A 16,484-nucleotide genomic window follows, 5' to 3' on the forward strand; every position below is an offset into this window, starting at 1 on the left:
CTATCCCTTTTCTCTTACTCCTTATTCATTAAACCTTTATATATTTGTATTGAAAATATAGCAAATTAAAATTGAATTTATTCTATAAATGACTACATCTTTTTATTTAATGAAATATTATATAGTATGAACCACATTGATAAACTCATCTTATGATTTATTGATTTTTTTTCTAAACATTAAAAGTGTATCTTAGTTGAGCTGTATCATTTTTTAATTTTTGGTGCTAGCTCTCTGTAGGGTAAACGTTCAAGATCCTATTTCTAAAACAGTTTCTAAAATTGTCCTTAGAACAGTGATAGCAGTCTTATTTAATTCACAGATAGATGTTTTCAGGAAAAGGAAGATTTCTTGGTCAAGTAAGTTGGGGAAAGGTTTCATTTGAATTTCCTAGAATATTAAAGGTTTTAAAGTCTTATACAAAAACCTGTAGTGTGCCTCACACTTACTTGCCTATGTATTTTTGTCATATATCTCAGATACTGAAGGAATTCAGTAAGATAAATATAACTCCAATAATGTATGTGTTGTTATTGTTGTTCAGTCGCTAATTCATGTCCAGCTCTTTGCGACCCCATGGAAGCAAGATAAGCATAGAAACCTTATGTTTGTTCTCGGGTACCGTCTTTTTCGTGAGTGATGAGTAGCATTTTTTATTTCACGTTTTAAGCAGTTTCTTAATAAATTAGTATTTAAAACATGACTTGGCAGAAGGAAGAGTTATTAATCTATATCTTAAGCATTTGTCCCTTCTCATACTAAGAAGGGTATAACAGAAATTGAGGATCTATTTACTAATCTTAATTCGTTTGAAGACATTAGGCTTCTCTTCTAACAAAATAAGGGAGATTATAAAATTCTACTTGACATGATACAGATGGTAAAAGTAAAAGGAATTCAGAGAAGGGGACGATCAGTCCTGTTTGCGGTGGACCAAACAATACTGGAAGTAGGGAGTGGGGTTTGAGAACCATGAATGATAGATTAAGAGTACAGGTCCATCTATGAATTTCTTCTAAGGGAGGAAAGGGGAAAAGACAGAATCCCTATTCTTCTTTATAAAAACATGAAATTGCATATTTAAGAATCACTATTTAAAGTCAGTTAGTTTACATTACCTATTGGTATGCCTGTTAGCATCCTGTTACAGTTCAAATGGCAGCACAGAAAGTTACTATCTTTATATGGCCAAATAATTGTTTGATACTACTTCTTTATGCAGTTCTTTCACTTTGCTTTTTGATTCCTTAGCACCTCACAATACAGTAGAGATCCAAGGGACATTAGGAATTGTTGGTTTAAGTGTTTTAAGAGAATATTATTTTCAGATACATTTAGAAAATACAAAATAAAACAAATATATTAATATTTTCAGGATAGAATTTCTTATTGGTTTTGTTTGCTCAATAAATGTTTATTTAGGTCTTTTACAATATATAAGGTATTGCAGCTACATAAAGGTGCATTAGATGCTAATCCTTTATTTAAGAAAACTAAATAGGAAGAAGACACACCAAAATAAAAGTTGGATATCTGTCTTTTTCAGAAGGGGAAGTAAAGAGAGACCTTTTAACAGGAAGAGTTAGAGGAAGCTTCCTAGATGGTGATATTTAAGCTGGGTTTTAAAGAATTACTGATATTTGAATTGACAGAGAGAAAGTAAAGAAGGACTTTCCAAATGAGAAGGACTATTACATCAAAATACGGAAGCAAGCAGGCACAATCCTGTACTTGAAACAGCACCTAGCTTAGCTTGTCAAATGCATAAAGACGGATGGAGGGGGAAGGTCTCTTGTAGCTGTATAGTTAAAATATAGCTACTGTTTTATTTTGGCTTCTGCTATTTTGAAATAATTACATCATTTAGTCAGCACAGCAAATATCTTACTACTCCATGTTTTCAGAATTAATACACATATATCCTGATTTACCAGATTTTTCTTCTTAATGCTTTAAAATGCAAGGGTTAAAATTATATATATTTTCCTTATATTACCATTCATCTATAAGGGGTTCAGTGCCAGAATTCAGTGTTTTAAATTCTACATCTGTTTTAAAAGAAAAAAAGTCCAGGTATATCTGGATTAATGGAAGCTCATGATTTAAAAAAAAATACTATTCAAACATTTTACTTGAGGAATCAATTGAAAGGAATGAGAATTTTTACCCTTTGAAAAGAAAACTTACTTGGAGAGACATGATAACCATAGTCAGGTGTTTGAAAGCTAGTGATGGGGAAAAGAATTAATCAAATGAGGACTTCCTTGGTGGCTCAGTGGTAAAGAATCCTCCTGCCAATGCAGGAGACACGGGTTCAACCCCTGGTCCGGGACGATCCCACACGCCTCAGGGGGCTGAGTCCGTGCACTGCAGCTGTGGAGCCTGCGCCCCGGAGCCTGGGAGCTGCAGCCGTTGAAGCCCGCGTGTTCCAGACCCAGTGCTCCACAAGAGAGGCCCTGCACCTAGAGTAGCCCCTCCTCTCCACAGCTAACTGCCACGCAGCAGTGAAGACCACGCATGGACAAAAATAAGTAAACAAACAAACATTCAGAAAAGAATTAATTAAATGATAGTTAGCTTTAAAGCCACGCTTCTCCACTGCCATGCACATCATGTTCAAATGCAGGTTCTGAATTAGCAAGATTGGGAGTGGAGATGCAGCGTTTCTAACCAGTTTCTCAGTGATGCCGGTGCCGCTGGCCTAGGACCTCATTTTGAATAGCAAGACTTAACATGTAGAACTAAGAATAAATGAGAAGTTAGAGGAAGCCCCCCTACACTCAGATAAAAAAGTTACATGTCATTTCAAGCTGTCTGGTATAGAAATGTGTTCTGCCTTTTGAGTAAGTTTACCTTAAGTATTAAAAGAGACTAGGCTAGGAAACTATCAGTGGTATTAAAGAGGAAATTATTACATGGGATATATTGAATTAATGACTTCTTAGGGGTCTTTTCTAGTTGTAAAAATCAATAAATCTATAATTTTTAAGCAAGAATATCTAAAGTAACTTTTTTTATACATTTTCATATCTTCTCATGTCTAAGTTGTTTTTATATGTAAAGATACTGTCAGGAGACGTTGAGTTAACCTTAGTATTTTTATAAAATGAAAGAATTCAGTTATATAAGCAATAGCTGTTGTAATGCCAGATCATGAGAATGAACACATTATTGCTCAGGTTGGTTGGATGATTTTTACACAAAATATTAGTTTGGTAGACATTTAATTATGGACAGTTTTCTTTTTAATGCAGTAAAGCTAAATATGTTGTGTTCAGATACATGTAAACTCTTACCTAATTGGGTCTCAAAGATCTTATGCAAAATTCAGTATTCTGAGCTTGGTAGTGAAATAATTTTAAGCAATTAACTGATTTTAATCAATGTCTCCAATTAGAAAATGAAGTAATTAGACTAAATGTTCTCTAAAAATATTCACTTTTAGCTCTTAAGTTTCTTATTCTTTTTGTTGTGCTTCTTCATAAATCTTGAAGTCATACCATCAGAAGCCACCAGATTCTAACCTTCTTTTAACTCAAGACTTGGTCTTACATTTTGCTGTCTAAGCTTACTTTCTCATGAAAGCAGGAATATCTGTTGAAAACTAAAATCCACCTCAAATTTGAGAGTTCTGTTGTATTATTTATCTACAGCAGTGGATAGAAGCTTGTTCTGATGCTCTTAACAGTTTCATTGCTTTTTTTCTTCTAATTGCATAGCTCTTACAAGTAAATTCATTATTTTTGAATACTTACTCTGTGCTGTGCTAATTGGTTCAGATTCTGTACAGTTCTGGAACTTGTCATCTACTTTTTTGTGAAACAGAAGACTGCTTGGTTAAACAGATAATACTAATAAGACCATGTAGAAGTCCTGTGACAGGGGTCTCTTCAAGGTGGTGTGGTAATGCATATAAGAGCACTGAACCTAGTAGAGTGTAGAGGAAAGGGACTTAGTTGGAGAAGATTGTTTGAGGAGACATTAGATGAACTGAGACACGAAGATTAAGTATGAGTTGGCTGAGTGGGGGAGGGTGGGCCAGGATAATAGCGGCAAGCATGAAACAACATGATAGACATGAGGATGTACTATTTCTGAAGTGTCAAATAAGGAAGGCAGTTAAAGTTTGAATGTACACAGGCACTTATGTGAACACCAAGACCTCAGCTTTGTTCCCTCTTGTGAGAGGAGGCTCAGGTGGTTTGACATAAAACATTTGTTCTGGAAGCATTTCATGTTAGAAGGAATAAAACTAAAGGCCGGGACACAAATGAGCTAAAAGTAACCAGGTGAGACATAATCAAGGTGTAGACCAGGCCCACACATCCGCCACAGTCACGGAAGCAGAGCCCTTCAGCTTCACGCCCACCAGCCCGGTTCCTGCACCCCGACCCTCACCACTGCCAGCCTGGGGGGTCCCTGTCCTCAAGGCTGTAGTTAATGGCAGAGTTTGTTGTTTTCATGTTACCAGTTGAGAATACTGAAGAGAAGTAGTAATTAATAAAACATTTCTATCTGAAATCCCTCATTAATTTTTTCATGCAGTGACTTTTTGTGCTTAATTTGGTTTTGACAGAATTAGTATCTAGAATTTTAGTACACTTAGCTCTTTATTGACTTTTTAATGAATTGTAGGCATTAGTTTTAGCTTTTTTTTAACATAAATTTTGAGATAAAGAGCACAATTGTTCAGTTCAGTCCATCAGTCATGTCCGACTCTGCGACCCCATAGACTGCAGCACACCAGGCCTCCCTGTCCATCACCAACTCCCGGAGTTTACTCAAACTCATGCCCATCGAGTCGGTGATGCCATCCAACCATCTCATCCTCTGTCGTCCCCGTCTCCTCCTGCCTTTAATCTTTCCCAGCATCAGGGTCTTTTCCAATGAGTCAGCTCTTCGCATCAGGTGGCCAAAGTATTGGAGTTTCAGCATCAACATCAGTCCTTCCAATGAATACCCAGGACTGATCTCCTTTAGGATGGACTGGTTGGATCTCCTTGCAGTCCAAGGGACTCTCAAGAGTCTTCTCCAGCACCACAGTTCAAAAGCATCAATTCTTCTGTGCTCAGCTTTCTTTATAGTCCAACTCTCACATCCATACTTGACTACTGACTGGTCTGTTAGAAAACTGGCATGTAAACAAATACCCATGAAAGAAAAAAAGATACATTATGAAATACAAGGTGAAGATTCACTGAGTGAAATAGTTTTTTAAGAAGTTTTAAAATTATAGTGAAACTCTTTTGAAGGAAACTTTTTCAGGAGACTCAAAGGAAGAGTCTAAGTTACAGGGCAGGTTTGCTCTGATAAAAGCAATGCTGAAGAATACCATCTCTGGTTTCCTTACGTTGGGCACGTTAAGTCAATAATTGATCACAATTTTAAAATAGGGATTTCCCAACCACTCTTAATTAACTCTACATACCAAAGAGAACAGAAAGGTAGTCTTTTCTTACCTTTCAATTCCAGATTATTGGATTTTCTCTTAGATAGTTTTGTCTCCTGTCCTGATATTTTTCTTACCTTTATTATCATGGTCAAATGAAAAGTATTAAACGTTGAATACAGAAGAGAAATTAGGGGTTATATTGAACTTATCAGTGAACAAGTAAATAAAACTTTTTTAAAAGAATTGACTTTCATTTAATCCATAGGTCATTTAATAGTATAGACTTTTTGGTACTTATGCTTTATTTGAATTTAATTGATTTGTTTATAAATCATACATTGATAATATATAAGAAATCGCTAAGCAGGCCATGGCACATATAGGCAATCAAGTGTAAAGTTCTCTAGTCAGTGATTCTCAGGAAGGGGTAAGAGCTTGACTTTCTAGACAGGAAAAAAGGATCAGAATTTTTGATAAAGCAATTGTTTTCTCAAACACTACTCTGACATTCTCGTCTGCCCCTTTTCTTGGATAAGAAAAAAAGCTTGAAAGTATTAACTTTCTTCCTCCATCAACTGAGTCCTATTGAAACAGAAGACATGTATTGAACCCCTTAAAAAAGTGTTTTGTAAATTACAATTATGATGCCAGTCTTAAATTTCATTCTTATGCCATAGATTAAACAAAGTAGGATATAGAATATAACCTTAGAATTATAGTGGAAAAAAAGAGAATCCTTTGGACTTGGTTTGAGTAGAGCTCTTGCTGTGTAATCGCTCAGTCGTGTCCAGCTGTTTGCAACCCCATGGACTATAGCCCAGGCTCCTCTCTCCAGGGATTTCCTAGGCAAGAATATGGGAATGGATTGTCATTTCCTTCTCCAGGGGATCTTTCTGACTGTCTCCTGTATTGCAGAGTTCTCTATTGCTGAGCCACTGGGGGGAAGCCCAGTCATACTTTAAGGATCCACAGCTTTAACACACACACAGAGCTGTCTCTCTCAGTCCCAAATTACTTTTTAGAAAGAGGAATGTTGTGTAACAAGGAAATTCAGTTTTTTAATAATATCATATTATTTCATTATTTTGAAATTTTTGGTAATTCATAAATGGAATGGTCAGAATTCTTTCTCTTGAACTCTCTAGAGAAAATATTGAAGTAAATTATTATAATAAACATAATCGCAAGAAAAATCTTTTTATTTGTAATTACTTTAGAATCATCTCCTGAAGAGGCAACAATGACATATAAATTAGAAATTGTATTTCTTCATAACAAGATAGTGACTTTTTTAGACTAGTTCAAATTCACATTTCTCTGAAAGTAATACTATGCCTGTTCACCATTTAAGTTGATCTTATACCATTATTCAGATTTATGTTTTATGTCATATAGACTATGTAACAAATTCGGAATCTCTGTTTGTTCATAGGATCTTAGAAATAACCTAAAGTCTTTGTATCTTCTATGGATTTTATATTTGTATTTTGTTACTTGTGTGAAAACACGTAAGCCATCTTGCTCATTTTATCAGAAGAACCAGCTTGCTTAAAGCACCATGTTAGCTTCGGGATAACTTTGCTCTTGCTCTCTGCTGTCTTTTGTAAACTTATTTGTACTCCAGCTATTTTTTTTTTCCTTTGAAAGCCTTGCAGTGAGAGATTTTCTTTGTCTGGATGATCCACCAGGTCCATTTGATAGCTTAGAAGAAAGCAGGGTAAGTGCTGTATTATATATCACATGAAAAGAGGAACAAATAATACCATACAATAACTACATTGTTTCTTGAATGGAATAGCAAACAGCAAAATTATAATTTCAGACTGGTGGTTTTGCACAGAAAGCTTTTAATGTTTGAGTCAAAGCTTTCTTTCATTGAAGTACATGGACCTAATTCAGTGAAAAAAGTAAAATTTCGTACATATCATATAGTCAGTGAAGCTCTAAAATTGAATCCTACATTTATTCTCTGTGTTTTTACCATTTCAGAAAGCAAAAAAAAATTACTTGGAAATTTATTTTACGTTCAAAAGTAATATGTGTATGTTGAATTTTCTTCCATCCAAGTATCAAAGTAAGGAAACTACATTTTTTAAAATCAAATTTAAAAAACTAATCTCCAGAAGTTGAAGTTACTACCTTGTTATCAGTTCAGCTCAAGCTTGATGCTACTCAAATTACGCTAATTGACGTTTAAAGTGGCCTATTTCTTGAAGAAATTGGCTAGATTCAGAGATTTGATAATAATAGATTAGCTAGGATTTTATGCAAATTTTTCCCCAAATGTTTAATGACTTTTAAGTGGAACAGATTTAATTGTTAATGTTTTCAGTTAAACTGAGTCAGTTCTTTGTGTTAGAAGAATACCATAGCTTTTTTTAAAAAACAGCTTTATTGAAGTAAAATTTTCATCCATAAAATTTGTTATTTGCTATTTCATTTAAATGTGCAATAACTTTTAGTAAATTTGTAGAGCTGTGCCTTCATTAACATACTCCAATTTTAGAAATTTCCACGACCTCAAAAAAAATTCTACAAGCCATTTTGCAGTCATTCCCCAGTGCCAGCCTCAGATGACTCCTGTTCCGCTCTCAGTCTCTGCAAATTTCTTTTCTGGCTATTTCATATAGGTAGAATCGTATCGTGTGTATATAGTACTTCCCCAGTGGCTCACTGGTAAAGAATCTGCTTGCAATGCAAGAGACACAGGTTTGATCCCTGAATGGGGAAGATCCCCTGGAGGAGGGCATAGCAGCCCATTCCAGTATTCTTGCTTGGAGAATCCCATGGACAGAGGAGCCTGGCAGCCACAGTCTACAAGGTTGCAAAGAATTGGACACTACTGAAGCAACTTAGCACACAGGTGTGTATATAAACATGTGTCAGTTCAGTTCAGGCCCTCAGTCGTGTCCGACTCTGCAACCCCCTGGACTGCAGCACGCCAGGCTCCCCTGTCCATCACCAACTCATGTATGCATGTAAAGTGTATATGTGTCTATATAAATGCATAGTACCATATGTACAATATGCACAGCCTATTAAAAAACAGGTAATTAAATCTATCATCATGTTTTTGAGCATCACCCATGTTACATGTGCTAATGATGTGCTCAGTCTCTCAGTCATGTCCCAACCCTTCGAGACCCCATGGACTGTAGCCCACCAGGCTCCTGTGTCCATGGGAATTTTCAGGCAGAAATACTGGATCAGGTAGCCATTTTCTACTCCAGGGATCTTCCCAACCCAGGGATTGAACCCGGGTCTCTGGCATCTCCTGCATTGGCAGGCAAGTTCTTTACCAGTAGTACCACCTGGGAAGCCACCCATGTAACAGTCTCAGTATTTCATTCCTTTTTGTTACTGAATGGTTTTCCATTCTATACATATACCACCTTTTGTTTATCCAGTCACCAGCTGAGGGATATTTGGATTATTTCCAGCTTTCTACTGTTATGAATAATGCAGCTTTGAACAATTTCAAGAAGACTTTATGTGGACATATGTTTTCTTTTCTCTTAGGTTGGTTCCTGAGAGTAGAATATCCGGTTATATGGCAAATTATGTTTGTCATATAACTGAACATTTATGTTAACTTTTTTTAAAAAGCAGAATTTTCTCAAGTGGCTATATCATTTTATGTTCCCACCTGTCGTGTATGAGAGTTCCAGTTTCTCCAGATTCTCACAGGCATTAGATATTATGTGTCTTTTGGATTATAGCCTTTCTTGTAGATATGTCATGGTATTTCATTAAACTTTTAATTTTATTTCCATAATGATTTTCATGTTAATTGCTTTTTCATGTGCTTTTTATGCCATTTGTATGTTTTCCTTGATGAAGCTTTTTGCTTATTTTTTTAGTTGGATTGTTTGTCTTACTGAGTTATGAGAATTCTTTAAATACAAGTCCTTTATCAAATATGTGTTTTGCGTATATTTTCTCATAGTCTGTATGTCTCTTTTTATCTTCTTAATGGTATATTTTGGAGTCCTAATGTTTTTAATTATTAAATTCATTTTATCACTTTTCTATTTTGGCTTATGCTTTTGGTATGGTATCACAAGAACTCTGCCTAACATATGACCACAAGTATTTTCTCCTAATTTTTTTTCTAGAAGCTTTATAGTTTTAACTCTTATATCCATCCTGAGCTAATTTTGTATAAGGTGTGGTGAAGTAATGATCTTGAGTTTCTATAAATATTTAATTGTCAGTGCTCTGTGTTGAGTTATATTGGCACCTTTATCAAAAGTCAAGTGAATGTAAAGAACAGGGGTTCACTTCTGGACTCACTTCTTTCATTGATCTGACGCTGCCAGTACTGCACAGTAGAAATGAGTAAATGACAAACACATATGAGATGTTAGGGAGGAGGAGAAGAGGGAAGTGGAAAAGACTGGGCTGCCTGGGTCGCAGAAAGCAGCTAAATGCCATGATCCAAGAGGCCTGCCTGGTGGATTTGGTGATTGCGGATTAGGAGGGAGAGCAGCTGTCCCCTTGGGAGTGCATTCTAACCTACTGTTGGTCCGTCCAATTGAAGAGGACCAACAGGCATATGAATGACAACTATGCACTCAGGAAAGGTCTGGGCTGGAGATTAGTTGATAGCAAATAGCATAGGTTATAGTTGAAGTGGTAACAGTAATTGCCCAAGGACATCATATAGAGCAAGAGAGTATATAATCAAAGACAAAACTGTGAATGCCCATGTGTAAATAACAAGTAAAAATCTCACTGTAAAGTTAGGGGAACGACAGGGTTTCACAGATGCCAATAAGTTTTTGTTTTTTTTTTTTACTTTTTAAGTGTAGTGACATGCTGTGTAGTTGAGAAAAGCAGCGTTTTGGATTTGACAGAAGTCATTATTAGCATTTGCCTGGGCACAGTTAATATAGAAAAAAGTAAAACTACTAGTGAACTTAGCCATGGATAGGGATGGGAGGGAGGGGGTAAATTTGAATGATAAAAAGTTTTTCTGTGGAAATCTTTTTTTATTTTGAAAATAAGAAAATGAGTTAGTAGCCAGAGAGACTCGTATCAGAAGAGTGGTGAAAATGGCTATTTTTCAGTGGAGAGATTTTTAGAATTTGCTTAATCAGTTTCAGTCAAGTTGATTAAATAAACTTAAGAGCCAAAAGAGAGGAGCAAATTGAAAATTTAAGAGAGTGTATGGGACAGGACAGACTTCCAGAGGAGATGGGGCTTCACTTGAAGAGGCACATTTTCCTGAGGACAGGAACGGGATACAAATGTAGTGAGGATTCTGGGAGGGGAGCATTTTTTTCTGGGATGGGAATAAAGCTCATCTGCTGGGCTTGGGATAACCAGGAGTAACATACTGTAGGGAGTTTGCAGGAATGAAGGATTCAAACAGTCACACAGGAGACAGGGGATGATAGATAACAAGAGGTCATTTAAAGACTTGATCAGCAATACTGAAAATCTCAGTGTGGTGAGTGACCCAGATTTTTTCATGACATCATTCTTCATGTCAGTATGATTTTAATTTTTATTTCAGTAGTTTAACTTCCTGGTATAAAGGGTAAAATAGCCTTGCATGAATAGAGTGAAAGGAGAAGCAAGGGGAAATAATATTGAGGGTACTATGAAGGAAATTCTGATTATCAGCTATGTCTTCTGAGCTAACACAAATGGAGTCAATAACCACAGTTGGTTTCTGTTTTGTTTTTTCAGTATAATCATCTCAGACTGGGCAAAAGCAGACGGAGGAGAATAGAAACTAAAACAGTGGTTATTAGTAATTTTTTCCCAGTTGTACACTGGAGACATATCACGTATGAATTTCTGGCACCCTGACTTACTATTTAATAATTCTCAGGAAAGGGGACTTGTATTTATTTATGATTTCCCCAGTAAGTGAGATCTAAGGTAGCAAAGACCTAAAAAGATGAGAGTGGAGAACAAGTCACCTGGGCTGTATCCATATTGTTTTGATTATCTGTGTTCATGAACTCTTCAGTTACACTCTAGAGAGTGTTCTGCATAAGTAGCTAATGCTATTCTCTTTCTGCATGTGGTTTTTATTTGCTGTTTGTTTTTAAGGCTTTCTGTGAAACTTTAGAAGAGACAAACTACCGTTTTCAAAAAGAACTACTTGAAAAACAAAAAGAGTTGGAATCACTGAAGAAGCTGCTCAGTGAGAAGCAGCTTCTTATAGACGCTCTAGAAAACAGAGTCAGGTATGTGCTGTGGGCTGCACTTTCAGTCCAAGTTCAACTCAGTACTCTGTACTAAATACTTCCTGTCCCTTAATATAACAGGAAATTTCTGACTCCAGAAGTCTTAGACTCATGGTGTACATCCTCATAGATGGGGAGAATTGTTGTCTGATTATTTATTTAGAAGGCTGAAGATTTGAAGGATAGGAAATACCAGGAAAATAAAGCTGTAGCTGTTCACCAAGGCAAACATTATTTATTTTAACCTAATTAAATGATATGTTTGTTTCTAGTCATTTATACCAACTTTTCACATATTGATACTTCTAGTTTGCCTTCAGTACTGATTTCACTGTTGACACTTAGAGTCAGCAGTTTATTAAGTATATGACTCCACTTAGAGCAGCTAAAAGCTGCTAAAACTACATGCATTGACAACAATAAATATATACCTATTTTATTCATAGAAAACAACTTATTACTGTACTTTACTGCTAGGACACTATCTTTGAAACCTGAAGAATCCCTGCTCACATCAGGAACAGAAGCTAGACAGATCCTGAAGGTGGAGCCCTCTGTGCTTGAGGTTGATCAAGGTGTCCCGGATGAAGAATCTAGGTATATAATGTTTGGTTTACTGTGGCCTAATCATCTGAGTAATTGGCGGGAAATAGTCATGCTCTATGGAGTATGTTTTTATGAATTCAGTGTCATTGTATCAAGAATCTGATGAGCAAACATAGGGAAACTCTACATATTCTAGACTCTCCCTAAAAGTGAGTCTTTGGCATCCAGGCTCTACATTTTATTACTCATTTTGAAGATATGTCTGAATTAACAGGGGTGTGACTCAGTTAATTCACTAATTTTGTAACCTTGACAAATCACTTTAACCTCTCTCAGCATCAGTCTTCTCCATGCAAAAAGTGGGACACTGTAACAGCATCTACCCTGTCTACATAATAGGAGTGATGGATAGATAGTATATTTGAACACACATAGAATTTTTATTGCATGTAAGTCCAAGGTCATCATTAATACTTCAGTGATGGTCATTAAGCTATAACTATGAGAACAAATTTTATGTTGGTAAAGGTCATTACAAACTAGATTTTTATTGAAAAACAGTAGTTCAGAAAGCTAAAAGAGTTAAAAATCATCCCCAAAGGTGTTATCTGGCAATGATAACTTTATTAAATTTCTGATTGAATATTTAGATATTCTTTTTTATTGAGTACTTTTCCATTAAATATTCTTTACATGAGCTAAAAAAAATAATAAGGTAATAGGTGAAGTAATGTGCATCTTGTCTCGTCATTGTGTTTCTCTTTTTCTGCAGGGCTGATAATAAGCAAGACTCAAGCTCTAGTGACCCTGACAATCCCACGTCAGACACAGAGGTAGCAGAAGCGGCGGATGACGCAGAAGACTGACGCGGCTCCAGCAGCTCCTGCCGTCTGTACGCTCCTGTGAGTTCAGAGTAGAGGGACAGATATTTAAAAAGAGAAAAGAGACTGAAGCATCGACGTGAAACAGCCAGATTGCACATGTATAAAGTTTACAGAAAGGAAAATTTAAGTTATTGGTGTAGGAAATATACTCACTATTGCTTTAAATTGTCTTTTAGACAAATTTTGTATTTAATACACTAAAAAAAATCTAGCTAAGACTTCTGTCATCAAGGCCCACATTCTTAAATAGCGTACATAAATTATTTTGGTACTTTGCCAATATATTGATCCAGACTAACATGGGTGAGCACACTTTGTGTGTATGTGTTTAAATCACCAGTTGTATTAGTTAAGTGGACATAAATTGCATGTTGCTATCTGTTGAATGTATACTTCCTTGTGTCTCTGACCTGATATATTTTTATTAATGGTTTATTTAAATAAGTGGTAAAGATGAGTTTTAAATATTGACATGTTTATCATCTCTAAATGAAAGTTGCTTATTTGGAATGTTACTATTTACAAGAAGAAGAAAACTTTCTAATACCAAAGCAAAACTCTGAAAGAGCTGTAATAACATAGCTAAAGTGATAAAATAGCTTTGATTTGAAAAGCAAATTCATTAATATCCAAATACTATAATAAGTATACCAGTGTATTATATGTTACACTTATTTATTTTCCATGTAATCTTTATCTTAAACCTCTACCTAAAAAATTAATGGTTTTGCCTTTTTCAGAACACTACCTCTTTTAGCTAATCAGGGCATGCTCTTTTGAAAACACAGATTCTAAGCAAATAGGCAGTTATACAGAAAAATAAAAGAGAAAAAAGCCATATATCCTGCAGAGTTCCTATATCAACTCCTGGCTTTGCATTTTTATTTCTGTATATGTAAACATGTTGCTATAATGTATTGATGCTGATTTTCTTCTTAATATATTTAGCTAAGTGATGCACTTTATGATAATTAAACTCCTTTGTGCCAAGTTTAATTGGTGAATTTCCTTAGTAACTGGAGTTAGGAAAAAGAATTATATAGTGCCTTCACTATTTCACCTTTTACAAAAGTCTCCTAGAGTCCTGTGAGTCTGCTTTATGAAAAAGATGTTTATTTCAGCTTTGCATATAGTTATTGAAAGTGCCTTGTTTCGTTTTATAGTATGAAGTTACTCATTTTATTTTTTATTTCTGTGTTGCATATTGCTGTTAATAAGCATGGTAATCATTCTAGCATTTTGAAATTCCAGTTGGTTTATTGAACTGCATATGCTTTCTAAAAACTGAAGGAAACTTACTGGGGAATTAGAATAACAATCTCCATTTTTTCCCTCCTCTAAAATTTATCAGTGTCTTGATATACAGCTATTAAGATGCAATTGTTTAAAATTCATCTGACATAGAAAAACAGATACAATGGCTGTTGTTAGTCTTTGACCTAAAAAGGAGACTGCTTTTTACCAAAGTACCAAAACTTTTTTAAAGTTTTCATCAAAATGGACAGGTATGCTTTATCTCAGAATATTTTCAACAAGTAGTATTAGAAATATCTTTGCTATCCTGGGAAACAAAGAGTATAATAAAATGATCTACTTGTTCATTTCAAAATGTTTAAAAAGGCTTAAAGAGAACAATCATTTAAATTAATATCGCTTTTAGTCTAATAAAACATGATAATAAATTCCAGGTATTATAGTGCTACATATATGCCTGTTTTAAAGTGAACCATACACTTTCAAAATCTGGCCTTTCAGAAGATTGTATTTAAAACGTAAATGGGTGAAGAAAAACTCTTGTTAATTAGAGAAATCACTATTATTTATATATATTTAGAATTTAATTTTTTTTACTTTTATAATGCATTTTTCCCAGTATTATATTCATTTAATAAATTATTTTTTCAGTAAATAGTAGCTGTCTTGTCAGATCATGAATGCCATTTTTCCCCTCCAGTTTCGGTGTTCTTCTTGTTGTCCCTTACAATTATTGTAAACTGAATTGTAGTGGACTGTAGTGACTAACCCAACAGGTATTTGCATTCCTCTTCTTCTCCAAAATAAGAATTGGGGAAGCTTGTTTTCTCAGCTCCCCTTGCAGCCAGGTTTGAGCCTGTGACATATATATATAGTTAATGACACAAATGGACATTTTCTGGTTAGCTGCATCTGCTGCATTTCACAGATGGGGACTGAGTCTGTGATTTTCTTTTTAAGTTTATACTTTATATTACTGATCATTTTAAGTCTCTGAATAGGTGCAGTGCACTTCAAATGAAACCAATATTAATAAAACATTTGAACATAACTGAAAGAGAAAACATTCTGTGAATAGTTTTTTAACCTTTTGAAAATTAAGTCTATGTATAAGAAATACAACCATAAAATTCAGCATTTAGAATGTGTTCTATCTACTAAACTTAGATTAGCCATTTAAAGCACATGTATTTAGAAAATCATGGTTGATCAACAAATGTTTATTTAAAGGAAGAAAACATGGTCCTGAGTTAAATCATGTAGTTTACTGCACATGCCTGTGAGATTAGAAGGGAACAGTGGCCTTAGGTCTAAGGATAATTAGTCTGGTTTTGAAATGGGTTTTTATTACTTCCAGTGATATTAAAACAAGTTTGTATTCCCAACTAGTAAAGAAAGGAATCTAAATTTTCTGGGAGATTTTCAAAGAGCTATGTATTTGGTCCACATTTTGATTCTTCATAGAAGTAACTTTGTTCCGTTGCTGTTTGTTTCTATGCTCTTCGCTTGTACTGGCAAAATGGTCATCAAAACTTGTAATTTCAATACATGTGTGTTTAAAACTGATGTCTTCTCTGTCACATTGTGTACCCTTTATGAGAACTCACAGGAGAAAATTCTCTTAGGTCTCAGTTCCAGTAAACCTGTGCTTCTCCTGAACAAGTGATTTGTTTTTATCTTACGTCTTGTTTTCTGGGCAGCTCTAAGCCAAATTGTGGTTCACCTATAGCTACTGTATAGAACCTTATGAGTTATGCTTTTGTGTAGTAAATATGATGTTGTTTTCCTCTCATATTCTGTTAACTCCAATTTTCTTCACTATTTAACTTATTCAATTAGAGCAGATGTATTTTTGTTCCAGTAAAGTCTCAGATCTGAATATTTTAGACTATGTTAGATAAGAACTTGCCATAGCCTGCACTGAAACAATTACTACACCCTTAAGTGATGCCAGTAACTATACAGATTACTTTAAAAGGTGCCTTTAAGTAAAATCAGTAAACACGAGTGCAGATTTAGAAATGCTGTCTATTGGTAGCTATTGGTAGCTTCTTGGCCAGAGCACAATATTAGTAAACTCAAGTTACGATTTTAACCGTTGCCTCAAATTAGAGCAGATGCTACTTACCATTCTGATATTTATCACTGACAGAAAAGTGATAAATATCAGAAAGTGACAAAAGTGATCTTTTCCATAAGATGTTACAG

At 35.1% G+C, this 16,484-nt stretch overlaps 1 protein-coding gene across 3 annotated transcripts in view; it reads left to right on the forward strand.

Moving 5' to 3' along the window:
* The window catches only part of SNX16 (sorting nexin 16), a 34,480-nt gene extending 18,542 nt beyond the window's left edge, over window positions 1-15,938 (forward strand). For 2 of the 3 annotated variants that reach the window (XM_020872091.2, XM_020872086.2), the window contains 4 exons: window positions 7,040-7,109; window positions 11,456-11,592; window positions 12,070-12,189; window positions 12,911-15,938. In XM_020872091.2, coding sequence (XP_020727750.1) covers window positions 7,040-7,109; window positions 11,456-11,592; window positions 12,070-12,189; window positions 12,911-13,004 — 421 coding nt within the window. In that variant the 3' untranslated portion in view covers window positions 13,005-15,938. The remainder of the gene's footprint in view (window positions 1-7,039; window positions 7,110-11,455; window positions 11,593-12,069; window positions 12,190-12,910) is intronic. The other variant, XM_070477457.1, reaches the window with a different exon arrangement.
* Window positions 15,939-16,484: the final 546 nt, after the last annotated feature.

The sequence above is a fragment of the Odocoileus virginianus genome, chromosome 15 (genome assembly GCF_023699985.2).
Source record: "Odocoileus virginianus isolate 20LAN1187 ecotype Illinois chromosome 15, Ovbor_1.2, whole genome shotgun sequence".
Classification (NCBI taxonomy): Eukaryota; Metazoa; Chordata; class Mammalia; order Artiodactyla; family Cervidae; genus Odocoileus; species Odocoileus virginianus.